At 41.8% G+C, this 26,825-nt stretch overlaps 3 protein-coding genes across 3 annotated transcripts in view; 2 read left to right on the top strand and 1 right to left on the bottom strand.

The window, feature by feature from the left end:
• LOC134213966 (uncharacterized) overlaps nt 1-26,825 on the top strand; it is a 408,814-nt gene that overhangs the window by 379,571 nt on the left and 2,418 nt on the right. The gene's annotated exons all lie outside the window — the stretch shown is intronic.
• Nucleotides 6,241-7,140, top strand: LOC134213959 (general odorant-binding protein 66-like). The gene is made up of 4 exons (XM_062693411.1): nt 6,241-6,331; nt 6,403-6,582; nt 6,650-6,892; nt 6,955-7,140. The coding sequence occupies exons 1-4, from the start codon at nt 6,284-6,286 to the stop codon at nt 7,063-7,065; spliced, it is 582 nt and encodes a 193-aa protein (XP_062549395.1). The 5' UTR covers nt 6,241-6,283; the 3' UTR covers nt 7,066-7,140.
• LOC134213958 (uncharacterized) lies at nt 13,443-14,374 on the bottom strand. The gene is made up of 3 exons (XM_062693410.1): nt 14,079-14,374; nt 13,759-14,019; nt 13,443-13,697 (listed from the first exon to the last, which is right to left on the bottom strand). The coding sequence occupies exons 1-3, from the start codon at nt 14,370-14,372 to the stop codon at nt 13,614-13,616; spliced, it is 639 nt and encodes a 212-aa protein (XP_062549394.1). The 5' UTR covers nt 14,373-14,374; the 3' UTR covers nt 13,443-13,613.

The raw sequence follows: 26,825 nt of genomic DNA, 5'->3' as shown, positions 1-26,825 counted from the left end.
GTCCTCTACGGACATGAAACATGGACAATGCTCGAGGAGGACTTGCAAGCATTCGGAGTATTCGAGAGACGGGTGCTTAGGACCATCTTTGGCGGTGTACAAGAAGACGGTGTGTGGCGGCGAAGAATGAACCATGAGCTCGCCCAACTCTACGGCGAACCCAGTATCCAGAAGGTAGCTAAAGCCGGAAGGGTACGATGGGCAGGACATGTTGCAAGAATGCCGGACATCAACCCTGCAAAGATGGTTTTCGCTTCCGATCCGGCAGGTACGAGACGGCGTGGAGCGCAGCGAGCGAGATGGGCAGACCAGGTGCAGAACGACTTGGCGAGCGTGGGGCGTATCCGAGGATGGAGAGATGCGGCATCGAACCGTGCATTGTGGCATCAAATTGTTGATTCAGTGTTATCTGTTTAGATGTAAATAAATGAAATGAAATGAAGTACAGTAATATTTGTGCCTCTACTATAACTTCACTTTGTTTAGGGGCGAATTCCATATTTTTACAATTTCTGATAATTGAATACATTTTTCATTAGCAATGCAATGGCTTCTGAAATCGGCAATTAAAGGTGATTGATATTTGATGGGACATCATTTGGTGCAAGCACGTTGTCTTTGAGAATTATAGCGTGCTTGCGACGACCGGTGCCCCATCTCTCGCTCCGGTAGTGGAAGTCTAGCTTACGGTTCGGTGATGCCGAGAAGATAAACCATCTATTCAATGAAATATCCCAATATGTGGCCTGCTAGAACATTTTATTCACTTCTAACATTTTTGACCGGCTTTTTTGGAATTAGTCCCACTGTGCGACGTACAGCCATTAGGTACTGCACAGGCTCCGGCCATAGACGGATCAAATAAAGGATTACCTATATAATAACAACATAATTCATAGATCATAGATCATCTTTTTATTTGGAGAACTCAGAAGAATACTAAGTTTAAAAAGTAGGCCATTTTCCAGTTGTAATATAGAACCAATAAGGAAGAAAGAAGGAGACACTCCTAGTTTCCACGAAACCACTTTCTTTAATTTTAAATTCAACATTATTGCACTGATTACCGCCTAGGGGGAATGACGGCTTTGGCAGGTTTTGTTCTATTATTGGTAGAAGAGTTTTTTATGACTGAGTAGGCTCAAATTTGGCCTAAACATTCTTTGCATATCAAAGAATATTGTGGCCAAATTTCATAAAATTTGGTCGACAAAAACCCCCCTGCCAATAATAAAACAAAACCTGCCAAAGCCGTCTTTCCCCCTATTTATTTGCTGTACATATACAACCGCACTTTTCGATAGTACATTCGCGCACTTTGCTATACATGCAAGTAAATATATTCGGTGGTATACGAATATAAATCCGGAAAACTTCTGGGGTGTAGCACCAGCCGAATTTAATGCTATACGCAATCAAGAGAAAAAAAAATCGCTGTCAGAAAATAAAACGCAGCCGCCCGCGCGCAAGGCTTACTTCGATCGTTTATTCCAAATTAGTGCACAATGTTATATATCATGGTAAAGCCAGTAGAAGCATAAGTACTAGAACGCTAGTGGCGCCGTAGGGGGCTGTCCATAAACCACGTAGACTCTTGAGGGGGGGGGAGGGGTTTCGAAAAAGTCTATGGACTTTATACGATAGTCTACGAAGGGAAACGGAGGGGTATTACAAAAGTCTACGTAGACTTTTATATAAATCGTTTTTTTTTGAAAACGATTTATACAGCAGCTTTGTGCGAAGTTCATTAGTTTGATTTTTTTAGGATTTTCCGTTGTTTTTTTTGCTTTACCGAAATAATCTCTTGAGTTTCTTCATAAAAGTGTAGCGGGCTTGGTAGTCATATGGCTACTGCTTCTGTCTCATACGCAGGAGGTCATGGGTTCAATCCCAGGTCCGTTCCATTCTCCTACTTTGTATCTTTCTCTATATTTCTCATGTTCTAGCAATCGCTAGAACTGGAAATGGACTTCCAAACCGTTTCCATTACTATTCCTATACCTTCAACTTTCGTTCAACAACTCCATTTAAATGTTTATATTATTAGAAATGTTATAACTATTATATTAGCTAGTTCCATTGCTTACCATTCTCATCGGCCCTTCTAAAGAACAATCGTTCAGTAGGGACCGTGACTGAAAATCTATGTATTGTATAACAAAATGTAATAATAAATTGAAAAAAAAAAAATAAATTGAAAAAAAACTTGAGTGATCTAACAGTAATCTGCTAGAATTGAAAATGAACTATAGAGCTCGTTTCCCTACATCCAATTAGAAATTTCATCAGTTACCTTCTCCTATCTACCACATTGGCAGCTCGTTAACCAAGACGGACCTCTGCCTCTCCAACCTAATCCAAAAATTCCAACAAATTCCGCATGAACTCGTGGCAAGTGCAGAGGTATATACGGCTTGCAGTGGGCGAGTGATTGCATCATCATTTCCTCCGCCTTCCCTACATTGACTTGCATTCTGACGTGGCAGGCGCCAGTATGACCTAACAAATGAGATCACCAGTACTTGTACATTGAAGATGTGTGCTAGTCCCAAGCAAACATCTGTTGGTTCCCTGTGCAAGAACAGCTGATCTGGTCATAATGGAGTAGCAACTACGAGCAGTCAATCAAGCTCAAGCTCAAGCAAAAGTGTTATGAATTTCACTGAAGTAAAAGTCTGAACTACAGCTTAAAACTATCAAAATTCTTCTGTGTTGAGCAGGAAAAGTCTCCAAAGTATTCAATAAAAACTTTCGATTTTTTTTCAAAATCTTGGTTTAGTGCAGATTCTACTAGAAAACTATGGAAATTATGTCGTACTTCAACTTTGAATTTACAAAGGAAGCATTTTGGAATATCCAAGAAAAAGTCTTTGGATTGTCCAAAAGATATTTTTTGGAATTTGTAAATGGAATTCTCCGAAATTTCTGCGAGAAACCCTTCAGAATATTCACTGGAGATTTTCTGGGAAGCCCCGATTTTTTTTCTTAATTTCGGAAATTCTTCAGAATTTTCGCAAGGAATTCTTTGGACATAGGGTAGAGAACCATTTGAGCAGCACCCCCTATTCCCGTCAGCAACGTTCATTACTTGAGCGCATTACAACCGAATTACTTGGTTTTTAGTACATGGTTAGTTTCGGTCGATATCTAGTGATGTGCAAACAATCAAGCCATTTGGTTGGAACGCGGTCAGGTTATTAACGTTGCGGACGGGAATAGGGGGTGCTGCCCAAATGGTCCCACTCCTTATAAGCAAAATTATTCGAAATGCCCTCTTCGGCAGTTCTAATGCAAATTCTGTGGAATTATCGATGGAAAATTTTCGGAATTTCTAAATAAATTGTTGAAAACTTCCACAAGAAATTATTTGATTTTCCCACCAAATCAGTTTAAGTTTCCACAAAAAAAATATTTGCAATTTTTGTTAAACGCCTTTTTAATTTTCATGAAAATTTATTCGAATTTTTAGGCAAGTGGGATCAAACCCATAATCGATTAATATAAGTTCACAAAAATTTCAATTGAAAATTTCCATCGAAAATTATTCAGAAATTTCTATGGAATGCCCATAAGATTTATTTTAATTCCCTCAAGAAATTGCTCCAAATTTGCAAGAGAAATAAAAAAATATCGTAGGAAACCCTTCTAAATTCCCACGGGAAATATTTCGGATTGTCCGTTTAAATTTAAAATTACCTCGGGAAATAATTCTAAATGTTCACGGAAAATTACCCGGGGTATTTTAATGGGGAAACTTTTGGAATTTAGAAGAAAAATCTTGGAATTTCAACATATGATTATCCATCGGGATATTGCATGGAATTTTCAAGAAAAGCATCGGAGTTATCACCGAGAGTTCTTTTGATTATTCGTAAATTCAACTCGCAAATTTTCAAAATTCTGAAAATTCTTCGGTTTTCATAATTTTTAACTAGCGTTAAGAATTATAGGTCAGATGCGTGATAGATTTGATCAGTGGCGTGCCGATGCAAAAGTGTCGGCGATTGGTGGCGCACACCTCTAGGAGGAATTAAATTTAACAGTAATTAAATTAATTGGCTTTGAGATTTGATTTCAGGAGTTTTGGATTAAATTTGATTTCGTTTCAATTTGATTTTTGTTTTGTTGGATTTTGTTCAGTTTGATTATGTCATGTTCGAATTTCGAATTTCGTTGTAATGTTTATATGAAATGGAATTGAATAGCTGAATTGCTTAAAACGTGATTGATTTCCATATTTTGCCAATCACATATGATGTTTTGTAAAATTTGGAAAAGTCTACGTAGACTTCAAGGTAGAGGGGGAAGGGTTTCGGAAAAGTCTACGAAAGTCTACTAGGGGGTACGGGGGGGCGGGGTTGAAAAAGTGAAATTTCGGTCTACGTGGTTTGTGAACAGCCCCTAGTCAATTAAATATTATTTTACCAAATTATGCTTCAACAAGCTTCAATTGGCCACAATTCATGCATCATGTTGTAGTGCATGTTTTATTTCATCACCAACATCGGTTTGACACTTGTAGTACCGGTACTGGCTGCCAGGTCAAAGTAACCTACATGTTAGTCACGCGAACAGTAACGACATTAGCATTCTTATACTTTTGAATCAACTGTAAAGCCAGATCTATGCCACTTTTATCCTTACCAGTCCTCTCCAACAAAATCCAACTCCGGTGACAATTGTGGTGATTCAGAGGTATGATCGGTCTATAACAACAGATGGCACACAAACGTCCCTTTCTTCCCCTGTTAATCATAAAGACCATATATAATTTTCGCATTGTGCACATTGGTGATGAGAATCCAATCCCAGGCTCCATATTTTGGTTCGTTGTGCAACTTCGATCGTTCTGGTGAATAACGGAGTAGCAACTACGAATTTTAGGGTCATCCTGCTCATGAAAAGTCAGGACTAGATGGAAATTGTTTGATGGTAAATAATAAGCGCCTCACTTATGCAAAAGGAACAAGTGGCAACAATTTTAGGGTGCCATACATATCATATGAGATACCATTGCATATACAGCAAATAATTTTGAAAATTCAACAACCTGTAAAATTGCAGCTTATCCCATCAAACAAATTACCATTCGATACTCAATTAAATAAGATTGAATTTTACAAGCAAGCGCCGTTTAAATTATTTTAAATCAAAAGGAATAACGAGATCAATTGAATGTTACGTTTATTTGCATGCTCCAAATAGTTATGTGCATGAGAATACATTTAAAATCACAGCATATTTTTATTTGTGTATACCTCATATCTTGCCAGTAGATTATTAATCGTGTCAAATTTATCTGGGTCACCCTTAAAATGGAAATGTGTTTGCGTCCTCAACTGACACAAGCCTGTCTTAGCAGCACTTGCTTTTAGATACTTACTCGCGACTTTTCCAAAAGTTACAGAACGTACCATCAAACCCCACCGTATAGAGATAAGCTCCTCAACTCACATAATATTATTTTCTCATTTAACCTGTTCTGTGATCAGCAATTTAAATCCATGAATTCGGTGGAATTCTGGAAATTTGTGAATATTGAACTTATTGATTTATCTTCTTCTCCTCCCCATTCTTAAAACAACACAGCTTCAATATTAAATATTTTTTGCAAAGTTGGTCCAAATTGATTGAGGCTTCATTTATTTATTATCACTTATTTATTTGAAACCACTTAATGTTCTTCAAATGAAGTGTCGACTGACGTGACGTGAATTGTAGACGATATCACTGGTATTCGATCTCTGTTTATCTTTTTACTGGCTTTGCATTCCTCAATGGAGTATTGTCATCTCGCCGCTCAATAATCATGATAAGGCACAGTTAACTGCTTTTGCAAGCTTCAATGCTGACCAAGCGATCATGTTGGTAACACGACATACCTAAAGTAGTTGAAAGACTTGTGCGCCCAAAAATGTTTAGATCAGACCGAGGTACGTTGTGGTGTTCTACCTTCAGCGCATCTTACCGCTAAGCATCGGAAGGCCCTTTTCCGTCGTAGATTGTAATGAACGTACATGCATATTTGAGTGCTACGCATTTAAAGATACTGTAGAGAAAAACTTGCAAAATCCATTAACAATATTAACTAACCAAACAGTTGACAATGAACGATAATCCGTTATACGTAGTTATGTTTTTCTCTGCCCAAGACCCAATTTCACGGTCAGTGACTTTGAAACCGAACGTTAGTTTAAAAGCAGCTGCAATGCACTCAGCTGATCGTAGAACTGTTCTTACCTTTGATTCACTGTAGACAATAATTGAAGAACCTCTCGGCAATATGAAGCTCAGCATAGCATGTGCAACTATGATCGTTATAATTACCGCGGTAAACATTTTCAATAATCCATTGATAAATGTGATCTATAGAATTTGTATTTCGACCGCCTTATCATTCAGGTGCATGGTCAACAACAAATCAGCCAGGAGTGCTTCACACGACCCAATGATAAAGACCCGAAGGATTGTTGCAAATCACCGGACATGATGCCTCCGCGGGATCAGTTCGCCGCTTGTATGCAGAAGTTCCCAAGGCCCAGTAGCCCACCAACTCCGGGCAGTGCACCACTAGGCCAAAATGTATCTTTAAAAAGTGTTATTTCGTTGAACTGATTCCTAACGCTACTGACTGTTTCCTGTTCCACAGTGTATGGCCGAGTGCATGCTTGAAAAGCAAGGCATTATGACCGGCGGAGTGATCAATAAAGACACAGCCACGAGTAACCTGGTTGCTCTGGCGGGATCATCATCCGACTGGCAAGCAACTACCAAGAAGGCAGTCGACACGTGCTATCAGAAAGTATCTTCGATCGGAACTCAGAAGGATAGTCTAGGCTGCAGCGTGATTGCGGGCAGCTTTATGGAATGTCTACCGTCGACTATGTTCTTGGTAAGTGACTGGCGGTAATCTAAACTTTCAGGACAATCATTCGCTGATTTAAACGTTTTTAGAACTGCCCTGCTGCATCCTGGACTGCTAATGCCCAATGCGATCAAATGAAAGCGCACTTGCAAAAAGGATGCCCCCTGATGACTTTATTTAAGGGACCTCCTCCACAATAAGACGACATTTTACATATAGTAACAGTAGTTTTATATTTTTTGATAAATAAATAAGAACGGAGTCCAAATCAAGTACGATTCATGTTTGAGAGAAAGAATGGTCCACTTTTCCATATCAATTCAATTAGTTCATTGTACACCACCATTCGGACGCTTTGCCCCTGGCCCATTTTTAAAACAGATTTAAAATACTTTTTTTTGTTTGGTGGGTTATTAAACCACACTGGTGGCAAGTGTATGTTTTTCAATATCTGATAATGGCTGAATGGAGTAAGCCGAAAAGTTATTAAAAAACGGAAATTGTGTATTTTAATCACCGATAAAAATCAACAAACCAGAAAATATATAATATATGTATAGATTTAAAATACGTTAGATAGTCACCAAAACCTTGTCAATGTGAGTAAGAGATCATTGAAATGAAATCATTGAAATGTAGCAAGTTTTGTAAATTTTGCGCTTTGTTTGATAGGGGCGTAACTGTATTGATCGATTTCTCCTAATCGATTTCATATTTTGTCAATAACTCATTTGTTTCAAAAGCAAGATGCAAGATACAATCATCCTTTACCACACCAAATCATTAACTCATCGACAAACTAGCGCAATAATAAAAAGAAAACATCGACGAAGAGAAATCGATCAATACAGTTACGCCCCTATGAAACTTAGCGCGAGATCTGTACATTTTCCCCTAAATCAAACAGAGCCATTTTGGTCCCGGTCTGGTCTTCATTTTTGAAGTCCACTTATCGTAATTGCAGAACATAATGTGTATAAATCGTTGCAAAACTCGATTTTTTCATAACATGTAGTATTTCTTTATATACCATACATTTAAGTACAAGCCTCCCGGAATCCAAAACTAATTTCACTTGCGTTTTCAAGGGTTCGCACTCCACGAATTCATCCGGATCAATTAAACATGCTTCCATCCTACGATATTAACCTTACATGCCCATCATTCACCGTAGCAGACGTTGTCAGATCATTGAACTCTGTCGATGCTTCCAAAGGTCCGGGATCGGACAAACTGCCTCCCGTATTCATTCAACGATGTGCAGATTTTCTCGGAGCTCCGGTATGCTTGTTATACAATCTCTCGTTGGCGGAATCAGTTTTTCCGGATGTGTGGAAGCTAGGAGCAGTTACTCCTATACACAAAGCCGGAAACATTCGTCACGTCGAAAACTATCGTCCCATTTCCATTCTGTGTTGCCTTGCCAAAGTGTTTGAGCTTTTGATCCACGATATGATGTACTCCGCTGCGAAACCTATAACTTCGCAATATCACCACGGATTTGTAAAAAAAAACCGTTCGACCACTACTACCTTAATGGAATATGCTAGCACGCTCATCTCCTGCTTGAACAACCTTTGCCAGGTCAACAGTGTTTACGTGAATTTCTCCAAAGCTTTTGACAAAGTGCCTCACGATTTAACAATAAGAAAGCTCGAACGGTTAGGGTTTCCAGCATGGCTTCTCAACTGGTTGCGCTCCTATTTATTTGGAAGATCTGCCTACGTGAAACTCATGTCCACTGAGTAAAACCGCTTCGCCACACCGTCCGGTGTTCTACAAGGAAGTCACCTTGAGCCTCTGATGTTCATACTGTTTGTTAACGACCTGAGTTACCGTCTGTGCTGTCATCACCTAATGTACGCCGATGACTTGAAAATCTACCGTGTAGTCAGTACACTGATTGACTGTGCTGCTCTACAGCAAGACATCGATGCCATAGCTAATTGGTGTATTTCGAACAGGATGGAAATGAACGCAATGAAGTGCAACATTATAAGCTTTACCAGGAGTAGAACGCAGCTTAAATTTGAATACGCTGGAAACGATGCAACACTGGAACGAGTATCATCCATCAAAGGCCTTGGCGTAATAATGGACAGCAAGCTAAACTTCAACGAGAATATTACCTCGACAATCGCAAAGACTTTCGCTGTACTCGGCTTTATTCGTCGCAACGCATCCGAGTTTCTTGACGTGTACGCGCTGAAGGTACTATACTGTTCGCTTGTTCGAAGTATTTAGTATTCCAGGAGGCTTGTCCTTAAAAGTATGTGTATGAGAAAATCTCCGTCTTCTACTCACTCCGGAACAACATCACAAAAATTACACAGGAACTTCTTTTTACCACCGAAAAAACACTTCATCCTTCTACAACGAATCGCCTTTATTCATTATGAACCGGTCAGTCTACGCTTTCAACTGTATGGCCCACTTACTTGATACTTGATGGGCTACAGCTCTTCGATGAACCTACGCCGAATGGAGTATCCTTCTCCACTGGACTCGATCCTGGGACAATCGCTTCCAGTCGCCCTGAACATTGAGCGTCCTCAGGTCCTCTTCAACTGCAAAAAGCCATCGTGTACGCGGCCTTCCACGAAGCCTGCGGCCTCTTCCAGGCTCTCTACTAAATATTATCTTCGCTTGACGTTCTTCCGGCATACGAACAACGTGACCAGCCCACCGTAGTCTGCCATGTTGAATAAGCTTAATAATATCCAGCCCTTTTTACACCTGGTACATTTCGTGATTTATGCGGCGCCTCCAGATACCGTTCTCCTGTTTACCGCCGAGTAATGTCCGCAGCACCTTACACTCAAACACTCCGAAAGCTCTCCGATCAGCCTCCTTTAACGTCCATGTTTCATGGCCGTATAAAGCCACCGGAAGAATCAGAATACAGCGCGATAATATCGATATCGTCCGCAAATCCCAGAAGCATATGCGATCTTGTGATAATGGTACCACTTCTTTGCACACCAGCTCTGCTAATCGGTCCCTCGAGCGCCATATAGAACAGTAGATTCGAGAGTGCATCACCCTGTTTTAATCCATCTGAAGTAACAAATGACGTCGATATTTCATCCGCAACCCTTACTCTTGATTTCAATCCGTCCAACGTTATACGAATCAGCCGTATCAGTTTCGCCGGAAAATCATGTTCAAGCATAATTTGCCATAATTCAATCTGTTTCACTGAATCGTACGCCACCTTGAAATCAATAAACAGATGATGTGTCTGCATGTTGTACTCCCGGAATTTATCAAGAATTTGTCTCAGGGTAAACATTTGATCCGTAGTTGATCGGCCCTCACGAAAACCTGCTTGGTATTCGCCGACGAAGGACTCTTCAAGCGGTCTCAATCTGTTGAACAGAATACGGGACATAATTTTGTACGCCGAATTAAGGAGGGTAACTCCTCGGTAATTGGCGCACTCCAGTCTGTGCCCTTTCTTAAAGAGAGGCCGTCCAACCAACTAGCAGGCATTTCCTCGTCTTACCATATTTTCGACATAATATGGTTCAGAACTTAAAGCTGCTCACTGCCATGTTTGAGAAGTTCAGCCAGGAGCTGGTCCTTCGCCGCAGCCTTATTGTTTTTCAGCTCTTTAACAGCTTTTTTAACCTCATCTAGTGTAGGCGACTCTACAGCTTGTCCATCGCTGCTAATATTTGGGCCACTAGTTCGGCGTAAACAAAATCAGCTGCGCCCGAACGCACATACCTACAAAACTCTATTGATTCGCTAGCAGTGAGAAGCAGATAGATCTTTATTCAATTGGCGCAGTCCGTCTGGAATATTAGGCTGGCTCAAAATTAATCTCGAAACTTGCATTGAACATGAATTTCGCCTGAATTTCGAACTGTATTACTTTGAATGTATCGCTAGGACTTGTTTTTTTTTGTTTTGTCTCTATACAAATGATAGCCTTCTCAGTTTATTAAACGCTAGCATGTTATTTGAAACTTGTTTCTTTCTGTTCTACTATTCAAAAGTGATTATGGTGTAACCTTTTTGCCTATCTACTTTGCTTTTTCAATGCCCCTTTATCGATCTCAACTAGCACTTCTTTTTCGCCAATTTTGAATAAGGGAAGATCCATTAATTACGTAACGCAAAAATTGGGCATTTTCAACCCCCCTCCCCCCTATGTCACACTTTTTGTATGACACACCTAAAATTTTTGTATGGATCGTCACAGTTTGCTCAACTCCCTCTCCCCCTTCTGAACGTTGCGTAATTTGTGGACGCTCCCTAATGTTTTTTCTTGTTGCCTGATTTCTTCATTGTTTACCTTTTTACTAATTAAGTCACCTAACGCTTCTTCGTTGAATATCTTCTATCTTGTCTGCATCTTTTTCATCGTTTGATTTGCCTCTTTTTCACATGTGCTACGATTTCTGCCTTTTCTCCAGTGTCATTCATGCCTGACCACCATGTCTGCCTCTGCTTCGATGTTTGTTTCGCCACCCTTCAGCCTTTCAGTTTCTTCTTTTCGGTGTTTTTTACGCCAACCTTCCTGTACTCTGCTTCGGTGTTTGTTTCGCCACCCTTCTGCTTCCATTTTCGGCGTTTCTTTCACTACCGTTCTACTCTGTTTCGTCACCCTTCAGCTTCTTTCCTTCGGTGATTGTTTCGTCACCCTTTTTCTTCCTTCGGTGTTTGTTTCGCCACCCTTCTGTTTCTTTTTTCGGTGTTTGTTTCATCACCCTTATGCTTTTCTTCGGTGCTTGTTTCGTCACCCTTCAGTTTCTTTTCTTCGATGATTGTTTTGTCATCCTTCTTCTTCTTTTCTTTGGTGTTTGTTTCGCCACCCTTCCCATGCTCATGTATTTTCTTCGTGTGTGGACAGATTCCACTCCGTCGGGATTCGGTCAGTTCCAGCGTCGTCAGCGTCCGTTCAAGTCATCTGCAATACCAACTCCATTAGATTTGTAAAATACACGTTAGTTTAATTGGAAGCAAGGTACTTATCTGTGACCAGAGACCAAAGACCCGGGTGGGTGTGATATCGCCTTGCTGCTGGGACCACCTACCGCTACTGCTGCTGATACTGAACCAATATATTGATCTTGGTTTCTACTTCGACGGTACAATTTGCTCGATGTTCGTAGATAACCCGGCCACCATTTTGCGTTGCAAGATTGCGTACTCAAAACTTTTTTTTGCCGTGGATACAGAACTCTAATTCGAAGAACTTTTAATTCGAAAAGTTGCACTGCTCGACACACCGTCAAATGTTTTGTTCGACAATTTGGTTCCCTCTCAGTTCTCTCACTTAATCACATATATGCAAATAACGTCCATAGCAACTTTTTCGGCTCAGTGGGCGTGCTCCCACGGCACTTTCGGCGTTCTTGTCCATTTTCTTTTGGAATTTTCTTTACAAATTTGTTCACTGTGCACTGATTCACTATGCCGTTGAATCCGGCTCGAAGGACCATAAAATGTATGTGAAAATCGTCTTTTACTCACTCCGGACCAACATCACAACAATTACACAAAAAAATCTTTCTACCACCGAATAAACACTCCATCCTTCTACAACTTCGCCTTTATTCATTATGAACCAGTCAGACTACGCACTTCCAAACCAGCAGCGCTGTACGAGCGCCCGAGCGCCCGAGCGCCCGCTCTAAGCTGTATGGGCCACTAGTTTGGCGTAAACAAAATCAGTTGCGCCCGAACGCACGTATATAACTACAAAACTCTATTGACTCGCTAGCAGTGAGAAGCAGATAGATCTCTATTCAATTGGCGCAGTCCGTCTGGAATATTAGGCTCAAAAGTTCAAAATTCATCTCGAAACTTGCTTTGAACAGTATGGTATTGCCTTAATTTGTCCAATTTTTCATCCTTCGGAAAGCTAATGTCAATCAGCAACCCATATTTGATCTCTATTTGAGGTTAAATAGGAATGTTCAGACAGACATATTTAGTTAATTTACGTTTATATTTTACAAGTCGATTGTTTTGCATTACTTTCGAGCGCGTGTGTCATTTGTCGTGACCAGTCTGCCGTAATCAGGCTCTCACTGGTATTATTCATCCTGATGTGCCGGTTGGCACTCGTGTTGGGCTTGTGCGCTTTAAACGGCACACGGTCGCTTCCCTAGTCAATATAAAATCATACATAGTGCAATACAAGATGCTAAATTGGAGACGATATACATACATGTTGTATGAAGAAGTACCTCTACCGCCTCCACTTGAGCATCCTAGACGACACCATATACCTTCATGTGCAGGCCTCCTAACTCGCAGTGGCCATGGGGAGCAGTCGTCGAGCCCTTGGACATAGTCCCTGCTGCCCCTGTACGTTTGCCAAGTTGAATAAATACTCAAAGTGCTGGAAAAATCGAGTTTTGCAACGAGTTGCACACGCTATGGCAATGTCTAGTTGGGGAAATAATGCCAATATATAAAAAGAAAACTAAGCAAATGTGGTGGCGTATTTTATACGGGTTTACCCTACAGTAGTGTAATGAAAGTTTGGCGAATGGTATTCGGGGCGAACTCGCTTCAATCGAGATAAAGAAGACGCCTTCACTTTTGCGGTCAAAACATGTTTTTAAAGTTACAATCAAGTAAGTAATGGAATTAAATGGATTCGTATAAACCCATCTACGGCTTGTGATATTCAATAGCTTTAATCATTCCAACCAATAGTAACCATTCATTTTTCACAGTTGTGAAGAACGGTCGCTAAACAAGTTCATAAGTTCATCAACAATCTCTACTTTTATAATTCGCTGAATCGGCAAGGTGTTTCCAAGAAGTCCCGAACACTTTGGCATTGTACATTCTTACTGAATGTGGTGCAATTCTGTAATAAAAGAATGTCATCACAAAGGGTCATTGAGTTCGAATCAATTCAATTAACTTACCAAAAATAGTTCCATGTTGATACACTCAGCCATATTCACTAACCCCACATCACAAAGGACATCGTGGAAAGCCGTTCCATCGGTTAGCAATTTGGTAGCTAGATCGAATCGAACGTCCGTTTTTACGTTTTTGAAACATTTGAACAACGCATTCAAATATGAATTTAGGTTTTGAATTAGGGTTTGCGGTGGGTTGCTCATAGCCAGTTGAATCGCTTCAGTAATGTTGACCAGATGGTTGAGTAGACATATTGATCCACACTGAATAGGAAACAATTGGAATCAATTACTCGATTAAGGAATCAACTGTAGGTACTTACAGTGGCGTTCTTCTTATCTTTCAACCAAGCATCTTGAGATGTTTGACATACTTTAAGAGTTTCTACCGGAACGGGCATCGGTAGATCGCAGCAACTGTTCAAATCTACGCTACCGGGGGGCTGAGAGCATACGTTGGCCGGCGCAGCAGTAGTACCAGAAGATGGACTAACAGTTGAAGCATTAAAGGTTATGGAAATTGGAGAGGGTACAATTGTTGTATCGGCGGCTATTAGGCAAATTAAATCCGATATGATGAAGCACAATATTGTGCGAACGAAGAGTCGCTGAAACATGGCTCTATCAGCTTAGACGCGAAAATCAACTGAAAATCAAAACGTGATTCGTAATCGTTTTATCACACTATGAGATAATTTGGCAGCATTATGAATGGATCGGTGCCGGCAAGGTAATTGGACCAAATTAATTTCACTAAACTCCAATTGAATTGTGTTTCAATTTGTATTCTATAGAGTGATTTATATTTGAAATGGTCTATAAAAACACATTTTATGAGTTCTGATACGATTAACAGAATAGGACCTTCCATAGCATATCAGTAAAATGTCCGGCTAAAATACACACTATTGAAATTAGCAGGGTTCCATTTTAAGAATGTGATGAATTTCACAGTATAAAGTAAGGGTATCATACGGTATAAACGCAAAAAAAATTCCCGGACAATAACCCGGTGAAAATTGTCTCGACAATGATCCGACGGCGCGGTTCGCAGCGAGCAAGATGGATCGATTAGGTAGATGATTTGCAGACCCTCCGCAGACTGCGGGGCTAGCTACGTGCAGCCATGGCACTATGGGGAAAGGGGTGGCCATTAATCGAAAAATTTACTATCTCCAATTTGTCTAATTTATATATCATATGAAAGTATATATCCTAGATAAGAGAATCGGAAAGTATTGAAGCGCTATGTTTATTCTGTCAAAAGATATGGGCAGGCGAAGTGAAAAAAAATGATAAAAATAAAAAATCGTTCCTTACTTTGAAATGTATGAAGTCAAATTTTCTCCAAATATCAAGTTTTATATACCATTTCAAAGCTTAAAACCTTAGCTTTTTGATAGTTTGGTTTGTTTTGCACGCATAATTATCATAATTCTTCGCAATAAAATGGTCCCGCAAACCTTATGTCCCCAAATGTCCCCTCATCTGTACATGGGGGATTGAAATATAACCCTGGTACTACCTTTTAGTAAGTGATTTGCTTGAGCACATTTGCGCTTTTACGAGAACGCTGCAATCAAAGTTTTCTTGAAAATTGTGGTTTTTATTCTCTACACCTCGTAACGATTAGAAAATTAGCGACATTATTACTAGAAATATGGTTGTTTGCTATTTTATGCATGCTGGAAACAAACAAAAAAAATGCCCCAAAAAATTGAAAAAAAAATTTTTTTTTTCGTTTTTGACATTTTTTGAAGGGTTAACGATGGCCCTTAAAGGGTTAAAAAAGTCTTAAATATTCCCTCACATAATATATAGCATATATATCTATCGGCATAAATATTCTATATCCTATCCTTACAGATTCCGTCTAAGCTCCCTTGACATATATGTATGGCCGACCCATTTCCATCCACGTTTTCGAACATCTGTTGTTATCGGTATTTGATGACTTTTCGGCACTGTAAGGCCGTTCGAATTATAAATTTTAGACATCATCTGTGTTATCGAAATTAAAATATTGGCTTTTTTCGGGAAAAATTATACTACTTAAAGCGAAAGGGAGTAGATAAAAGTAATGAAGATACAGATTCGATTGACACCGCAAGCGAGCGGCAAGTGTGAAAAGAATAGAAACTGAAGATTAGCAGAGGGCCATATTAGAGAATAAGCATTGTTGAAATCGTTGTTATTCTGCCTAACGTCCACCCAGGAACGGCTTGGATAGTGACGTGGTGATCACTGTACCAAAACAGGCAAAATAACAGCGATTTCAACCTGCGGCAAGCGTAAACAGTTCTATTGATTTGTGGCATATTTTCAGAGATTCATACAAGAGCGCCCTAAATCTCTTCACCCATAATTCTCGCAAGCTCATACTTCGCCCAAATTGAATCTTATAATATTAATATGGCCCTCTGCTAATCCTCAGTTTCTATTCATTTCACACTTGCCGCTCGCTTGCAGTGTCAATCGAATCTGTATCTTCATTACTTTCATCTACTCCCTTTCGCTTTGAGTAGTATAATTATCACCGAAAAAAGCCAATAAATTAATGAGCATGAACATGATTGACCGCCCACGGTTGCTACTCCGTTATTGCCAGGTCAGCTGTAATTACACAGAGAACCAACAGATGAAGTTTGGGACTAACATCATCCTCAATGTGTGAGAACTGGTGACCCAAAAATAAGCAATACCAGCGCCGGCCGTGTCCGAATGCAGGTCAATTAAGGAATAGGTAGGAAATTGTTGACGTGATACTCGCTTTGATAGAAGCCGACGAGTCATCTGCACTTCCAAGAGAAATCACTGGGATGTTGGATATATGGGGTAGGGAGTGTGGCAGGGTTCGTCTTGGTAAACGGTCTGTCGTGTATAGCGTGTAGTTTGATTTAAAACAATAACAATCTGTACAATAACTTTCTGTAAGTTACTCACCCACACAATGCAGAACAAAATTTCGATGACCAGCCGATCGTTTTGCTTTCCGCACAAAGCAAAACTAAATTTCGACGACCGGCCGATCGCTCTGCTTACTGGAGAATCACCGCTGTCCGAAATACGAGAAAATATGCACTGAACTCCATAATGCTTCGAGGATGTCCAACATTAGACAAAGAACATCCATGGAAAAAAATATAAAAATTCTAAACCTTTAAAGATAGGAGAACCTTGCCTCTACTGAAATATGGCCAATTGGGTTGTTTAGCAAAGAAAAATATGAGGTTTTTTATAGTTTAACATAAAGAGCATGCTTTTCTGATCTCCAACATATTTTTATTTTTTTTTGTAAACCTTTTATTTACATTTTTATACAGCAAACAATAAGCCATTTCAATCGATAGAATGACACTAACATTCATAGAATGACAGTTAGCCCATGCAGCATAAGAACAAATTTTTAGTCCCATATAAATTTAAAATGCAAATTAAAAATAGTTCCGAGGCTCCAAAAATTCTGAAAAATTGGGGTTAGGCTCAGTTTTTTATGCATATTCAGAATATGTAAAAACATATATACCCCTAAGCAACCCAATTAGGCTATCCATGAGGACATTCAGCGATGGGACTGACAATCGAAATCAAAACAAATTGTGTATGCAGTTGAACGGAACTCGCTTCTGGTGTAAATCGCGCTTAACAATTTCCTTTGGATTGTTCTGTCAGTCCGATCAGAATTTGACAAAAAATCCAGGTAAACAAAAATCGTCAGCTGATCGCAGTTGTCTTATGGATTGCCTTATACCTATGAGCTATGACATTTGTTTAGAGCATTCACCATGATCTCTGTCAAAATAAAAAATTGTAATTTCAATAATGAATGCTAGAAAGGATAGTGACAAACCACCACTACATAGAAAAAAAAACGAACTCCGGTGGTATTGTATATAGGACACAGTGATGCATTTAATATAGTATTAATAATAATAAGAGCAATAGATATAATAAGTAGTATGATATATGTATAATATATCTGGTGATACCGTATTCACAGCAACACTGATGCAAGTAATATCTGAACTGATTTCAGGCCTATTTATAATAAGGAAAGTTTATCGTGATGATGTTGGCTCTATAGAAACCGAATACATTTATGTACATTCTCGATAACCAAATGAGTGATATGAAAACTTACTTGTGATATGAGTGATATGAAAAACATGATTGAAAATGAATTAAAACAAAAAGTCAAGCACGAGACACCGAGACACGAGACACGTTGTGGAATCAAATGGAATGAAAATGGGAAGAAAAGATACTATTGTCTCTAATATGAAATAGAATAACATTGGTTTGATCTCACCAAATATAACCCGATGCCCAGCGAAAATTGTTGCCTTCATGCAACCAGTTGAGGACCAACTGCACACACCGAATGTGCAACATCAACTTGGAGTCTTCAGAGTTACTGGAGCTTCAAAACAGTGCTGATTTCAAAAGTACACGCAGGAGCAACTGAACCATTATTTTTCTCGTTCGGCCCCTCTCACTTGTCTTCACATTTTCCCGGCACTAAGGACTTGCCGAATTGCTCACCGATATGGCAGAACTAGGTGTTTTTTTCGACACGACCATCCACAATTATAAATCCACATTGCTCGTCGGGAAAAAAGTAATACGGAAACAACAAAATGAAGAATCACGGCAATACAAGGAAAACTGCAACACCCCGACACATTGTTCACATTTTTCAAAACGAAACTGCAAAATCTCAATCGGTTCAATCAAGATCGACTACAACGTCATCAGCCGAAACTTTGATTTTTCGCTGAAGGAAACTGAAAATTTTTTGACGCGGAAAAAATGCATCTGCATTGGGGCACGGCACACTTCGATTTCCCCGAAAAAAGCCAATAAATTAATTTCGATAAAGTCACGCGGTGATCAAAGCTTTCCTAATTATCATCTGTGTTAGCTTCACTATAGAGTAGTACATTCGAATTTTGGTGCGTAGATCAATACGGTTGGGTCTTCAAATATTTCGAAAACTCGCGAGCCCCTTAGCTTTCTGACTTATGGTTCCATGTCAATCCCAATTTCGTCATCTGGTTATATCAGGCTGTCAAGATATTGAGGTCCTCCAATCGTCCGGCTACTGCAAAGTTTGAGGGGATTTTCCCGTTGACACTCAACCACTTGGTCGTGCAGGCGTTGATGGTGGGCCCGCCACAAAGATGCATACGGTCAGCTCGTTAAGCATCGCAGTACTAATATATCGTTTCGTGTTCTGTTCATTAAATAAGAGTCGACTAGATGTACCACAACAATAAACTGCCAAAGCAGCTCAAGGTATGGCACATGCTCAATCGCGACCACCAAGATCTTTTCGATTACGCTGAGAAGTAACAATGCAGATGAAATGCATCTTTGCCTCACATCAGCGACTACCCGAATGAGGACAGACAAAGCTCTGACCCTATTTGAAAATCCCTTGCATCCCTGGGCGCCAAACATATTCTTGTGCTTCAGACAGACAAAACAGACAGCATAGGGTAACCTCCGCCGACTGCCGACGCCTTCTGGACGCTTTCGATTTTCTGCTTCGGATAGCTACTTTTTGAAGAACGCTGACTGAGACTTGAAGAAGCTGTTCGAAGTGATCGAACCAACATTTCAGCTTTCCAAGTCAGTTAGTTATTGAGGCGATAATCTTCGGTTTTGGTAGCCATCTTTTCTTCATCGGTCAGGATGTCCACCCACGCCAATTTATCCTGTCTGCAGCAACGCCCGACTCCCACTAAAAGAGATACATACCGTAGACGGGACTCGTAATCTATTCCGCTCATTGTTCCCATACCTCAGCCTTTGATTCTATACGCTTCTCAATTTCAAGTCGGGTTACATCAGTAATTCATTCTATTCGCTGAGTGCGCAGCTCATCCAAGTGAATCTCGCCGTTTTCGATAAAAGTATTCTTCTGCGCCCACTTTTATTCTACGATGCCGCCTTCCAGAACATCCGCTACCTGAGTTCCATATTCTTCAACGAACGATCTCTTCAAAGCTGGATCTTCTAGTCGGTCTATGGTGAATCGACGAGTGAATTTTCCCGCCGCTGAATTCAGGAAATACCAATTAAAAGATGATAGTCAAACGCGATGTCATCGCTGCGTTTATTACGGACTCAAGAAGGCACCGTCTCCATTTTCAGGTGATCCATTTCCAGAGGAGCCAAATACTAGTCCTGCCAACTAAAAGTGGCTCTGGAGAAGTAAATCAAACGTGATTGGCTGCAGACGGGAAAAGCGGGCGCGGGTGGACTCCCCGGTTAACGATGGTAGGAAAGCCGCAAAAATAATCGCCTCCTCTACGATATTCCACGACGCCTGATTGGAACAAGGACAAATTCGTGGGTGCCAGAGAAAGACGCGACATGTCAGTCACTCACTGACAGGCCTGGGAATTGTCGCGTTTGTCAGTGACACCTGACAAGATACATAAAAACATGGTCAGTCAAAACAAATTTGTCAACTTTCAGTTTTCCGTCGCACGACTGGATCCCCACGACCAGATGACAACTTTTTCCAATCGCGACAATTTGCTTTTGTTGTATGTCGTGTACTGCACACATCTGCGACAAAAGTGTGACAAGGCATACACTTTCGGCTCTGTGCACGACACAACATTGGTCCCGAAAGTAAGTTATGTCGCATCTTCTGGTTGTCTTCTCGTAGAGCAGCAATAGCAGCGGACAGATTTAAAATATCATTCCGAAAAGAGCACTTTATAATTAATCATTTATTTGTTCTCTTGACAGATTTTCTGTTGAGAAATAAGAAAATTTATTCAACTTTTTTTATTTTGCACAGAGAAGGATCGCCCAGTGCCGAATAGCTGAGCCATTTAACGCAACGCAAGTTTACTCGCTTTTAACGCAGGTTGTGGAATTTTCGCGCTTTCCAAGTTGGTTTTGGATTTATTTGTTCACGCGGTTTAAAAAAATTGGAGGATACGTGTAAACGAAACAGGGATTTTGTCGTTTTTACGGGTTTTTTGTGATTTGCGCGGTTTTGACTTGCGCAGTACAATCGTTCGGGTAAATATCGACTTCAGTGGATTATGACTGGTACACCGTTTGTAGCAATTGCCTGGTGGACGTTTTTTAACTGCAATACTTTATTTATAAGAGAAATACGGAATTTTCTTCATGCGTATAACCTATATTGGGGGCAATCAGGGAACATTCTTCGATAAATTTATGATTGATTGGAATTACTGCACGTTATTTTGGGCGGAGTATTAAATTTTATTCGTTCTGCACGGGCACTGTTGTGGGGGCCGTACACTAATTATGTAAGCATTTTTTCTGTGTTTTTCGAAACCCCCTCTGTTCCGGCCGGAGTCATCATATTGAACTGAAATAGAAACATAAACATGAATTGTAATAAGTAGAAATCAAATAACAAATTAATTACTTACCGAATCAATCTGCACCATCTGCAGCATTTTGTTTTGATCTCGTTAGACATACACGTACAGTAGTAGTAGTCAGTTATGAGTTACCACTCACTTATACACTATTGCGTACCGCTGTGAACAATCAAAAGTTGCATGCAAGAAATGAAACGGAGATAGGAATGTAGAAAGAAGAGTTAATATATACACAGATCGTACGCCTAAGAAGATGACTCGTCAACCTTTATAGTTCCTTATGTACAAAAATTCAAATAATTTAGGGACAAAACAATATTGAAAATCACCTCAAACTGAATACGACATGCAATGAAAAGAATCAATAGAGACAAAATGATGCCATATGAGTCCATCGGAAGGCAAACGGTCTAAATATTGTCCCAGATGCCAATGTAAAATCAGTTATCAAATCGTTATCAAAGTGAAATATACTCCATCCAAATCGTTATTCCAGTGTTCTTATTCGAAACCGTGATTCTGCAGCCGTGAACCATTGCCGGTAGTAAACCGTTGCCAGTACCAGTGACGAAAAGTAGTGCGAAAGGTGATACGCGAAATTAACCCTTAACGACCCGGGACCTAAAACTTTCATCGTTGAAAATTAGGTCGACGCGAAAACATTTGGCGCTGTAGACAGGATGCCTTCGACATTCACCATGGAACAGCTAGTGCTGCGACGCTCCGCAGTGGAAGGAAAGTTGAAGCGGTCCACGACACGAGTGAGCAAGCTCAAAACGGACACGGTTTCCATCGACGAACTCAACGCTGAGCTCGATAACTTGCATCTTCTTTGGCAAGACTTTCGAGACCTGCAAATTTCCATTATCGGCCTCTGTGAGGATGCCGAGGCCATCGAAAACCACCTGGATTCTGAAGCCGAGCTCGAAAAGCGGTATATCTCGCTAAAAGCCACCATCACGCAGTTTATACGAGTGACCGCTAATCGAGACAATCTGTCGGGATCATCGCCAGGAGTTTCAAATTCGGTTGCCAGCCCGGAATCGAATGCTACGCCCGAGCTACAGCTTCCGAAGGGAATCCTCCCTACCTTTTCGGGAGACTACGGAGAGTGGAATTCCTTCTACGACCTGTTCGTCAGCTCCGTGCACAACAATCCGCGACTGACGAACGCACAAAGGCTGTTCTACCTGAAAACGTACACTACGGGAAGAGCAGCCGCCCTCTTGAAGTACATCAAGGTCGAAGATAATGCCTACGCCGGAGCCTTGGACATTCTGAAAAGCGCTTCGATCGGAAAGACCAGATCGTTAATCATCATATTCAACGGTTCTGCGAAATTCCGAGCACCGTTATTCCTTCGGTGAACAGCCTACGCAAACTTCACGAAACGGCCGACGACGTCAAGCGGGCATTGCAAGCGATTGAACGTGAAGATCGAGACTGCTGGTTAATTTACCTTCTCTTGGCTAAGGTAGATTCCGAAACCCGACAGCAGTGGTCGGATAAGATCGCTTCAAAGCAGACGCCTCCTAAGCTGGAGGAATTTCTGGAGTTTCTCGAGCAACGAACCTATTCGTTGGAAACGGCTCAAACTCCGACCTCAAAGCCAACTCTGGAGCATTCCGCTAAGCCGCAACCGCGGAGTTCAAACTTCGTCAGCACCCACGAAGAACCGAAGACTCCAATAAAGTGCTCCGTCTGCAACGAAGGCCCGCACAGGTTGTACTATTGCAAACGTTTCCAAGAAATCCCGGTTGCTGAACGGATTCGTTTGGTCAACCAGCTAGGCCTGTGCAAGAATTGCCTCTGTGCGTCCCACGGCAAAAATTCCTGCACTGCTGGAGACTGCCGTAAGTGCAAGAAACGACATCACACTCTTCTCCATGAAGGACCGCCGCTAGTATCTATCCCGCCACAGGGCAGTCAGCTCTCATTCGGAGTCACCAGTCAACTCTCGTACAACGATTGTTTTACCTCAGTATTTCTCGCCACCGCCGTTGTCGTTCTTGTCGACGCAAATGGTCAACAGATCCCCGCCCGTGCTCTATTAGATTCTGCGTCGCAAGCAAACTTCGTCACGGCAAATCTCTTGAAGAAGCTGGGGTTGAAGACACACAGAATAAACTTGCCGCTTAAAGGAATTTCCGGATTAATGACCAAGATTACCGAAGCCGTCAGGGTAGACCTGAAATCACGAATTTCCGACTACAACATCCGAATCGACTGTGCAGTTTTATCCAAGATTGCGGATCCTATTCCGCACCAATTTGCCGACATTTCTGACTGGGAACTGCATCCTGGCAGACCGTTGGCGGACGAAAGGTTCAATATTCCCGGCGATATCGATTTGCTGATTGGAGCCAGCGTTTTCTACGACCTGCTTCGATCGGAACGCGTGTCACTAGGACCAAGCAAGCCAATCATTCAAGAGACCGCCCTAGGTTGGGTGGTAGCCGGATTCTTCGAGTCAACCATCTCCGCTCAGAAGGGACCAATGTGCTTTGTGTCCAGCATCGACTCTGAAGAACCATCGCTAAGCAAATTAGTCGCAAAATTCTGGGAGATCGAAGATTTCAAACCAAGCAAGCACCTGACGAAAGAGGAGAAGTTTTGCGAGGAACACTACACCCAAACTACAGTCCGTGATGCAACTGGACGCTATGTGGTGAAGCTTCCCTTCGTACTAAACCCAGCGGCAATCAGAAACCGGATACGCTGTATTCGCCCAATTCACTGCGATGCAAAGGCAGCTACAAAGAGATCCGGAGAAATACGGTCTTTACCATAAGTACATGGAAGCTTTCTTGGCAGCCAACCACATCTCAAGGATTCCCCCGGATCCAGATCATCCGAAGATCATCTGTGTGGCACACCACGGAGTCACCAAAGCAGACAGCAGCACAACGAAGCTTCGTGTAGTGGTCAACGCTGCACAAAATCATCAAACGGCCTGTCACTCAACGATTTGTTGGCAACCGGTCCCATCGTGCAGGACACGCTTTACAACCTGCTCATCAACTTCCGTTTGCACGCCGTTGTGATTACGGGAGACATTGAAAGATGTATCTGCAGATACGTGTAACCGAAGACGACAGCAAGCTCATCCGAATGCTGTGGCAGGAGCCAGGACAACCGCTGGCTGAATACGGAATCAACACCGTTACATTTGGCATGTCTTGTGCGCCGTATCTAGCCACCAGAACATTGAACCAGCTAGCAGAGGATGAAGGTCACGAGTTTCCGCTAGCAAAGGATGCGATTGAAGACTTTTACGTCGACGATCTACTATCCGGTGCTGCCACTCGCGAAGAAGCGATCGAGAAGCGCCGTCAAGTTTCCGCCATGCTGCAACGAGGAGGTTTTGTCATCCGAAAATGGGCTTCCAACGACAAGGAAGTGCTGGCAGAGATACCTCCAGAAGACCAGGCAGTGAATCCTGTCCACACAGTCGACTGTCAAGACACCATCAAGACCCTTGGCATTCAGTGGCAGTATCGGGAAGATCTCCTCACTTTTAAGGCAGCGTGCGACCCCATCAAGGAGTATTTCACAAAACGTGAGGTACTCTCCACTATTGCCAAAATTTTCGACCCACTTGGACTGATTGGTCCTGTAGTCGTCATAGCAAAAATGCTGATGCAGGAACTGTGGAAGATCCAAGTCGATTGGTCGGAGCCGTTGCCGAACCAGTTCAACCACCGGTGGCGAACGTATTTAATGCACCTACAAGACGTCTGGCGAATCAGGATACCTCGTCGCTGCATCGGCATCAGCGATCCAGTGCAGTATCAGCTTCATGGCTGCTGCGATGCTTCGCTTGAAGTCTACGGTGCAGCTGTCTATCTCATTGCCATTGACGTGAACGGCAACTACAGCTCGTGTCTGCTCGGCTCGAAGTCTCGGGTGGCACCAATAAACAAGCCGTCTCTTCCTCGATTGGAGCTTTGTGCAGCAGCGTTGTTGGCTGAATTAGTCAAGGCCATGAAAGCATCACTTCGAATTCCAATCCATCGAACAATAGGGCATAGCGACTCAACAACCACACTAGCATGGATCGCCGGCGACCCCGCTCGGTGGAAAATATTTGTAGCCAACCGGGTAGCTGCAATCAACTCCGTCATCCCAGCATCGGATTGGAGACATGTACCAACAAAGGTGAACCCAGCCGATCTTCTCACGCACGGAGTAGCACCATGCGTACTAGCAACGTCTAAACTTTGGTGGCATGGACCAGACTGGAAGGTTATCACCGACACTCTAATCTTGCCGAATATTACCGCAAAGGAACGAGAAATTGTTGACAACGAAGTTCGACGTCAGCAGCCGATCCTCGCATATATTATGACGACCAGTGACGTGATCGAGGATTTGGCTAACCGATTTTCGTCATACTACAAGCTAATCCGGGTGACAGCGTGGATAATCCGATTCGGAGAAAACTGTCAACTCGAACGCAGTCAACGGATTACTGGGCCTCTATCAGTAGCAGAAGTATTATCAGCGCGAAATCTCTTAGTCCGGTATACGCAGCACCAAGCCTATGCTGCAGAAATAACGGCACTGGAAAAGGGACTACAATTACCACACCGAAGCAAGATTCTTGCTTTAAGTCCATTTATCGAAAGCTCTCTCCTCAGGGTGGGCGGCCGACTCGCCAGATCTGATTTGGAACATAATGCGAAACATCCATTAATCATCCCGGCGGAAAGCAGACTAGCAACCTTAATATTCCAACATGAACACATCCGCAACCATCATTTAGGACCAACCTCGTTACTTGCTTCCGTCAGGTCTTTATACTGGGTTCCACAAGGCAGAAAGTTGGCGAGGAATACAGTTTGGAGGTGCATCCCATGTCACAGGAACAATCCAAATCGTGGAATGCTACAGCAGATCATGGGACAACTTCCACAACAACGGCTAACTCAAGCACCACCATTCTACCACTGTGGAGTGGACTATGCGGGACCAATCACGTTAGTTGAGAGAAGATGTAGAGGCTCACCAACAACGAAAGGCTACATTGCCATCTTTGTATGCTTTGTAACTAAGGCAGTCCACATTGAAGCGGTTTCAAAACTCTCCACCAGGGCTTTCTTAGCAGCTATGCGGCGATTTCTAGCTAGAAGAGGGCATTGCGGACACATGTACAGTGACAATGGCACCAATTTCACTGGCGCTGTCAACGAAATGCGCAACTGGTATCGGAAGATAAATTCATCCGAACACAACAATCGGGTGGCAAATTTGCTATCAACGGGTGGAACGCAATGGCACTTCAACCCACCTGGCTCGCCGCATATGGGAAGACTATAGGAAGCAGCAGTGAAATCAGAAAAACATCATCTCAACATCGTGTCACGAAATGCTCGTCTCACATTCGAAGAGTTTGCTACGTTGCTCACTGAGATTGAGGGAATTCTCAATTCACGTTCCATTTCAGCTTCAAACGACCCAAACGATTTGCAACCACTTACTCCGGGACATTTCTTGATTGGGAGACCCATAACAGCAATCAACGATCAAGATTACCAACCAAGCTCCGACGAACCGTACGATGTAAGATTTCGCTACATTCACGATCTGCGTCAACATTTCTGGGATCGCTGGAGCAAGGAATACATCCCAGAGCTTCAAATAAAAGGCAAATGGCATCGAATGACCAACCTGGTGCACGAAAATGATCTGGTG

The sequence above is a fragment of the Armigeres subalbatus genome, chromosome 2, assembly GCF_024139115.2.
Source record: "Armigeres subalbatus isolate Guangzhou_Male chromosome 2, GZ_Asu_2, whole genome shotgun sequence".
NCBI lineage: Eukaryota > Metazoa > Arthropoda > Insecta > Diptera > Culicidae > Armigeres > Armigeres subalbatus.
This window is presented reverse-complemented; position numbering and strand designations above follow the sequence as displayed.

What these genes read in the sequence shown, in the direction of transcription:
- LOC134213959 (XM_062693411.1), top strand. Translation starts at nt 6,284, where the DNA reads ATGAAGCTCAGCATAGCATGTGCAACTATGATCGTTATAATTACCGCG. An exon ending in GTGCACCACTAGGCCAAAAT is followed by an intron (nt 6,583 to 6,649) that starts GTATCTTTAAAA and finishes CCTGTTCCACAG; the next exon opens with TGTATGGCCGAGTGCATGCT. An exon ending in TACCGTCGACTATGTTCTTG is followed by an intron (nt 6,893 to 6,954) that starts GTAAGTGACTGG and finishes AAACGTTTTTAG; the next exon opens with AACTGCCCTGCTGCATCCTG.
- LOC134213958 (XM_062693410.1), bottom strand. Translation starts at nt 14,372, where the DNA reads ATGTTTCAGCGACTCTTCGTTCGCACAATATTGTGCTTCATCATATCG. An exon ending in AAGATAAGAAGAACGCCACT is followed by an intron (nt 14,020 to 14,078) that starts GTAAGTACCTAC and finishes TTTCCTATTCAG; the next exon opens with TGTGGATCAATATGTCTACT. An exon ending in TCAACATGGAACTATTTTTG is followed by an intron (nt 13,698 to 13,758) that starts GTAAGTTAATTG and finishes CTTTTATTACAG; the next exon opens with AATTGCACCACATTCAGTAA.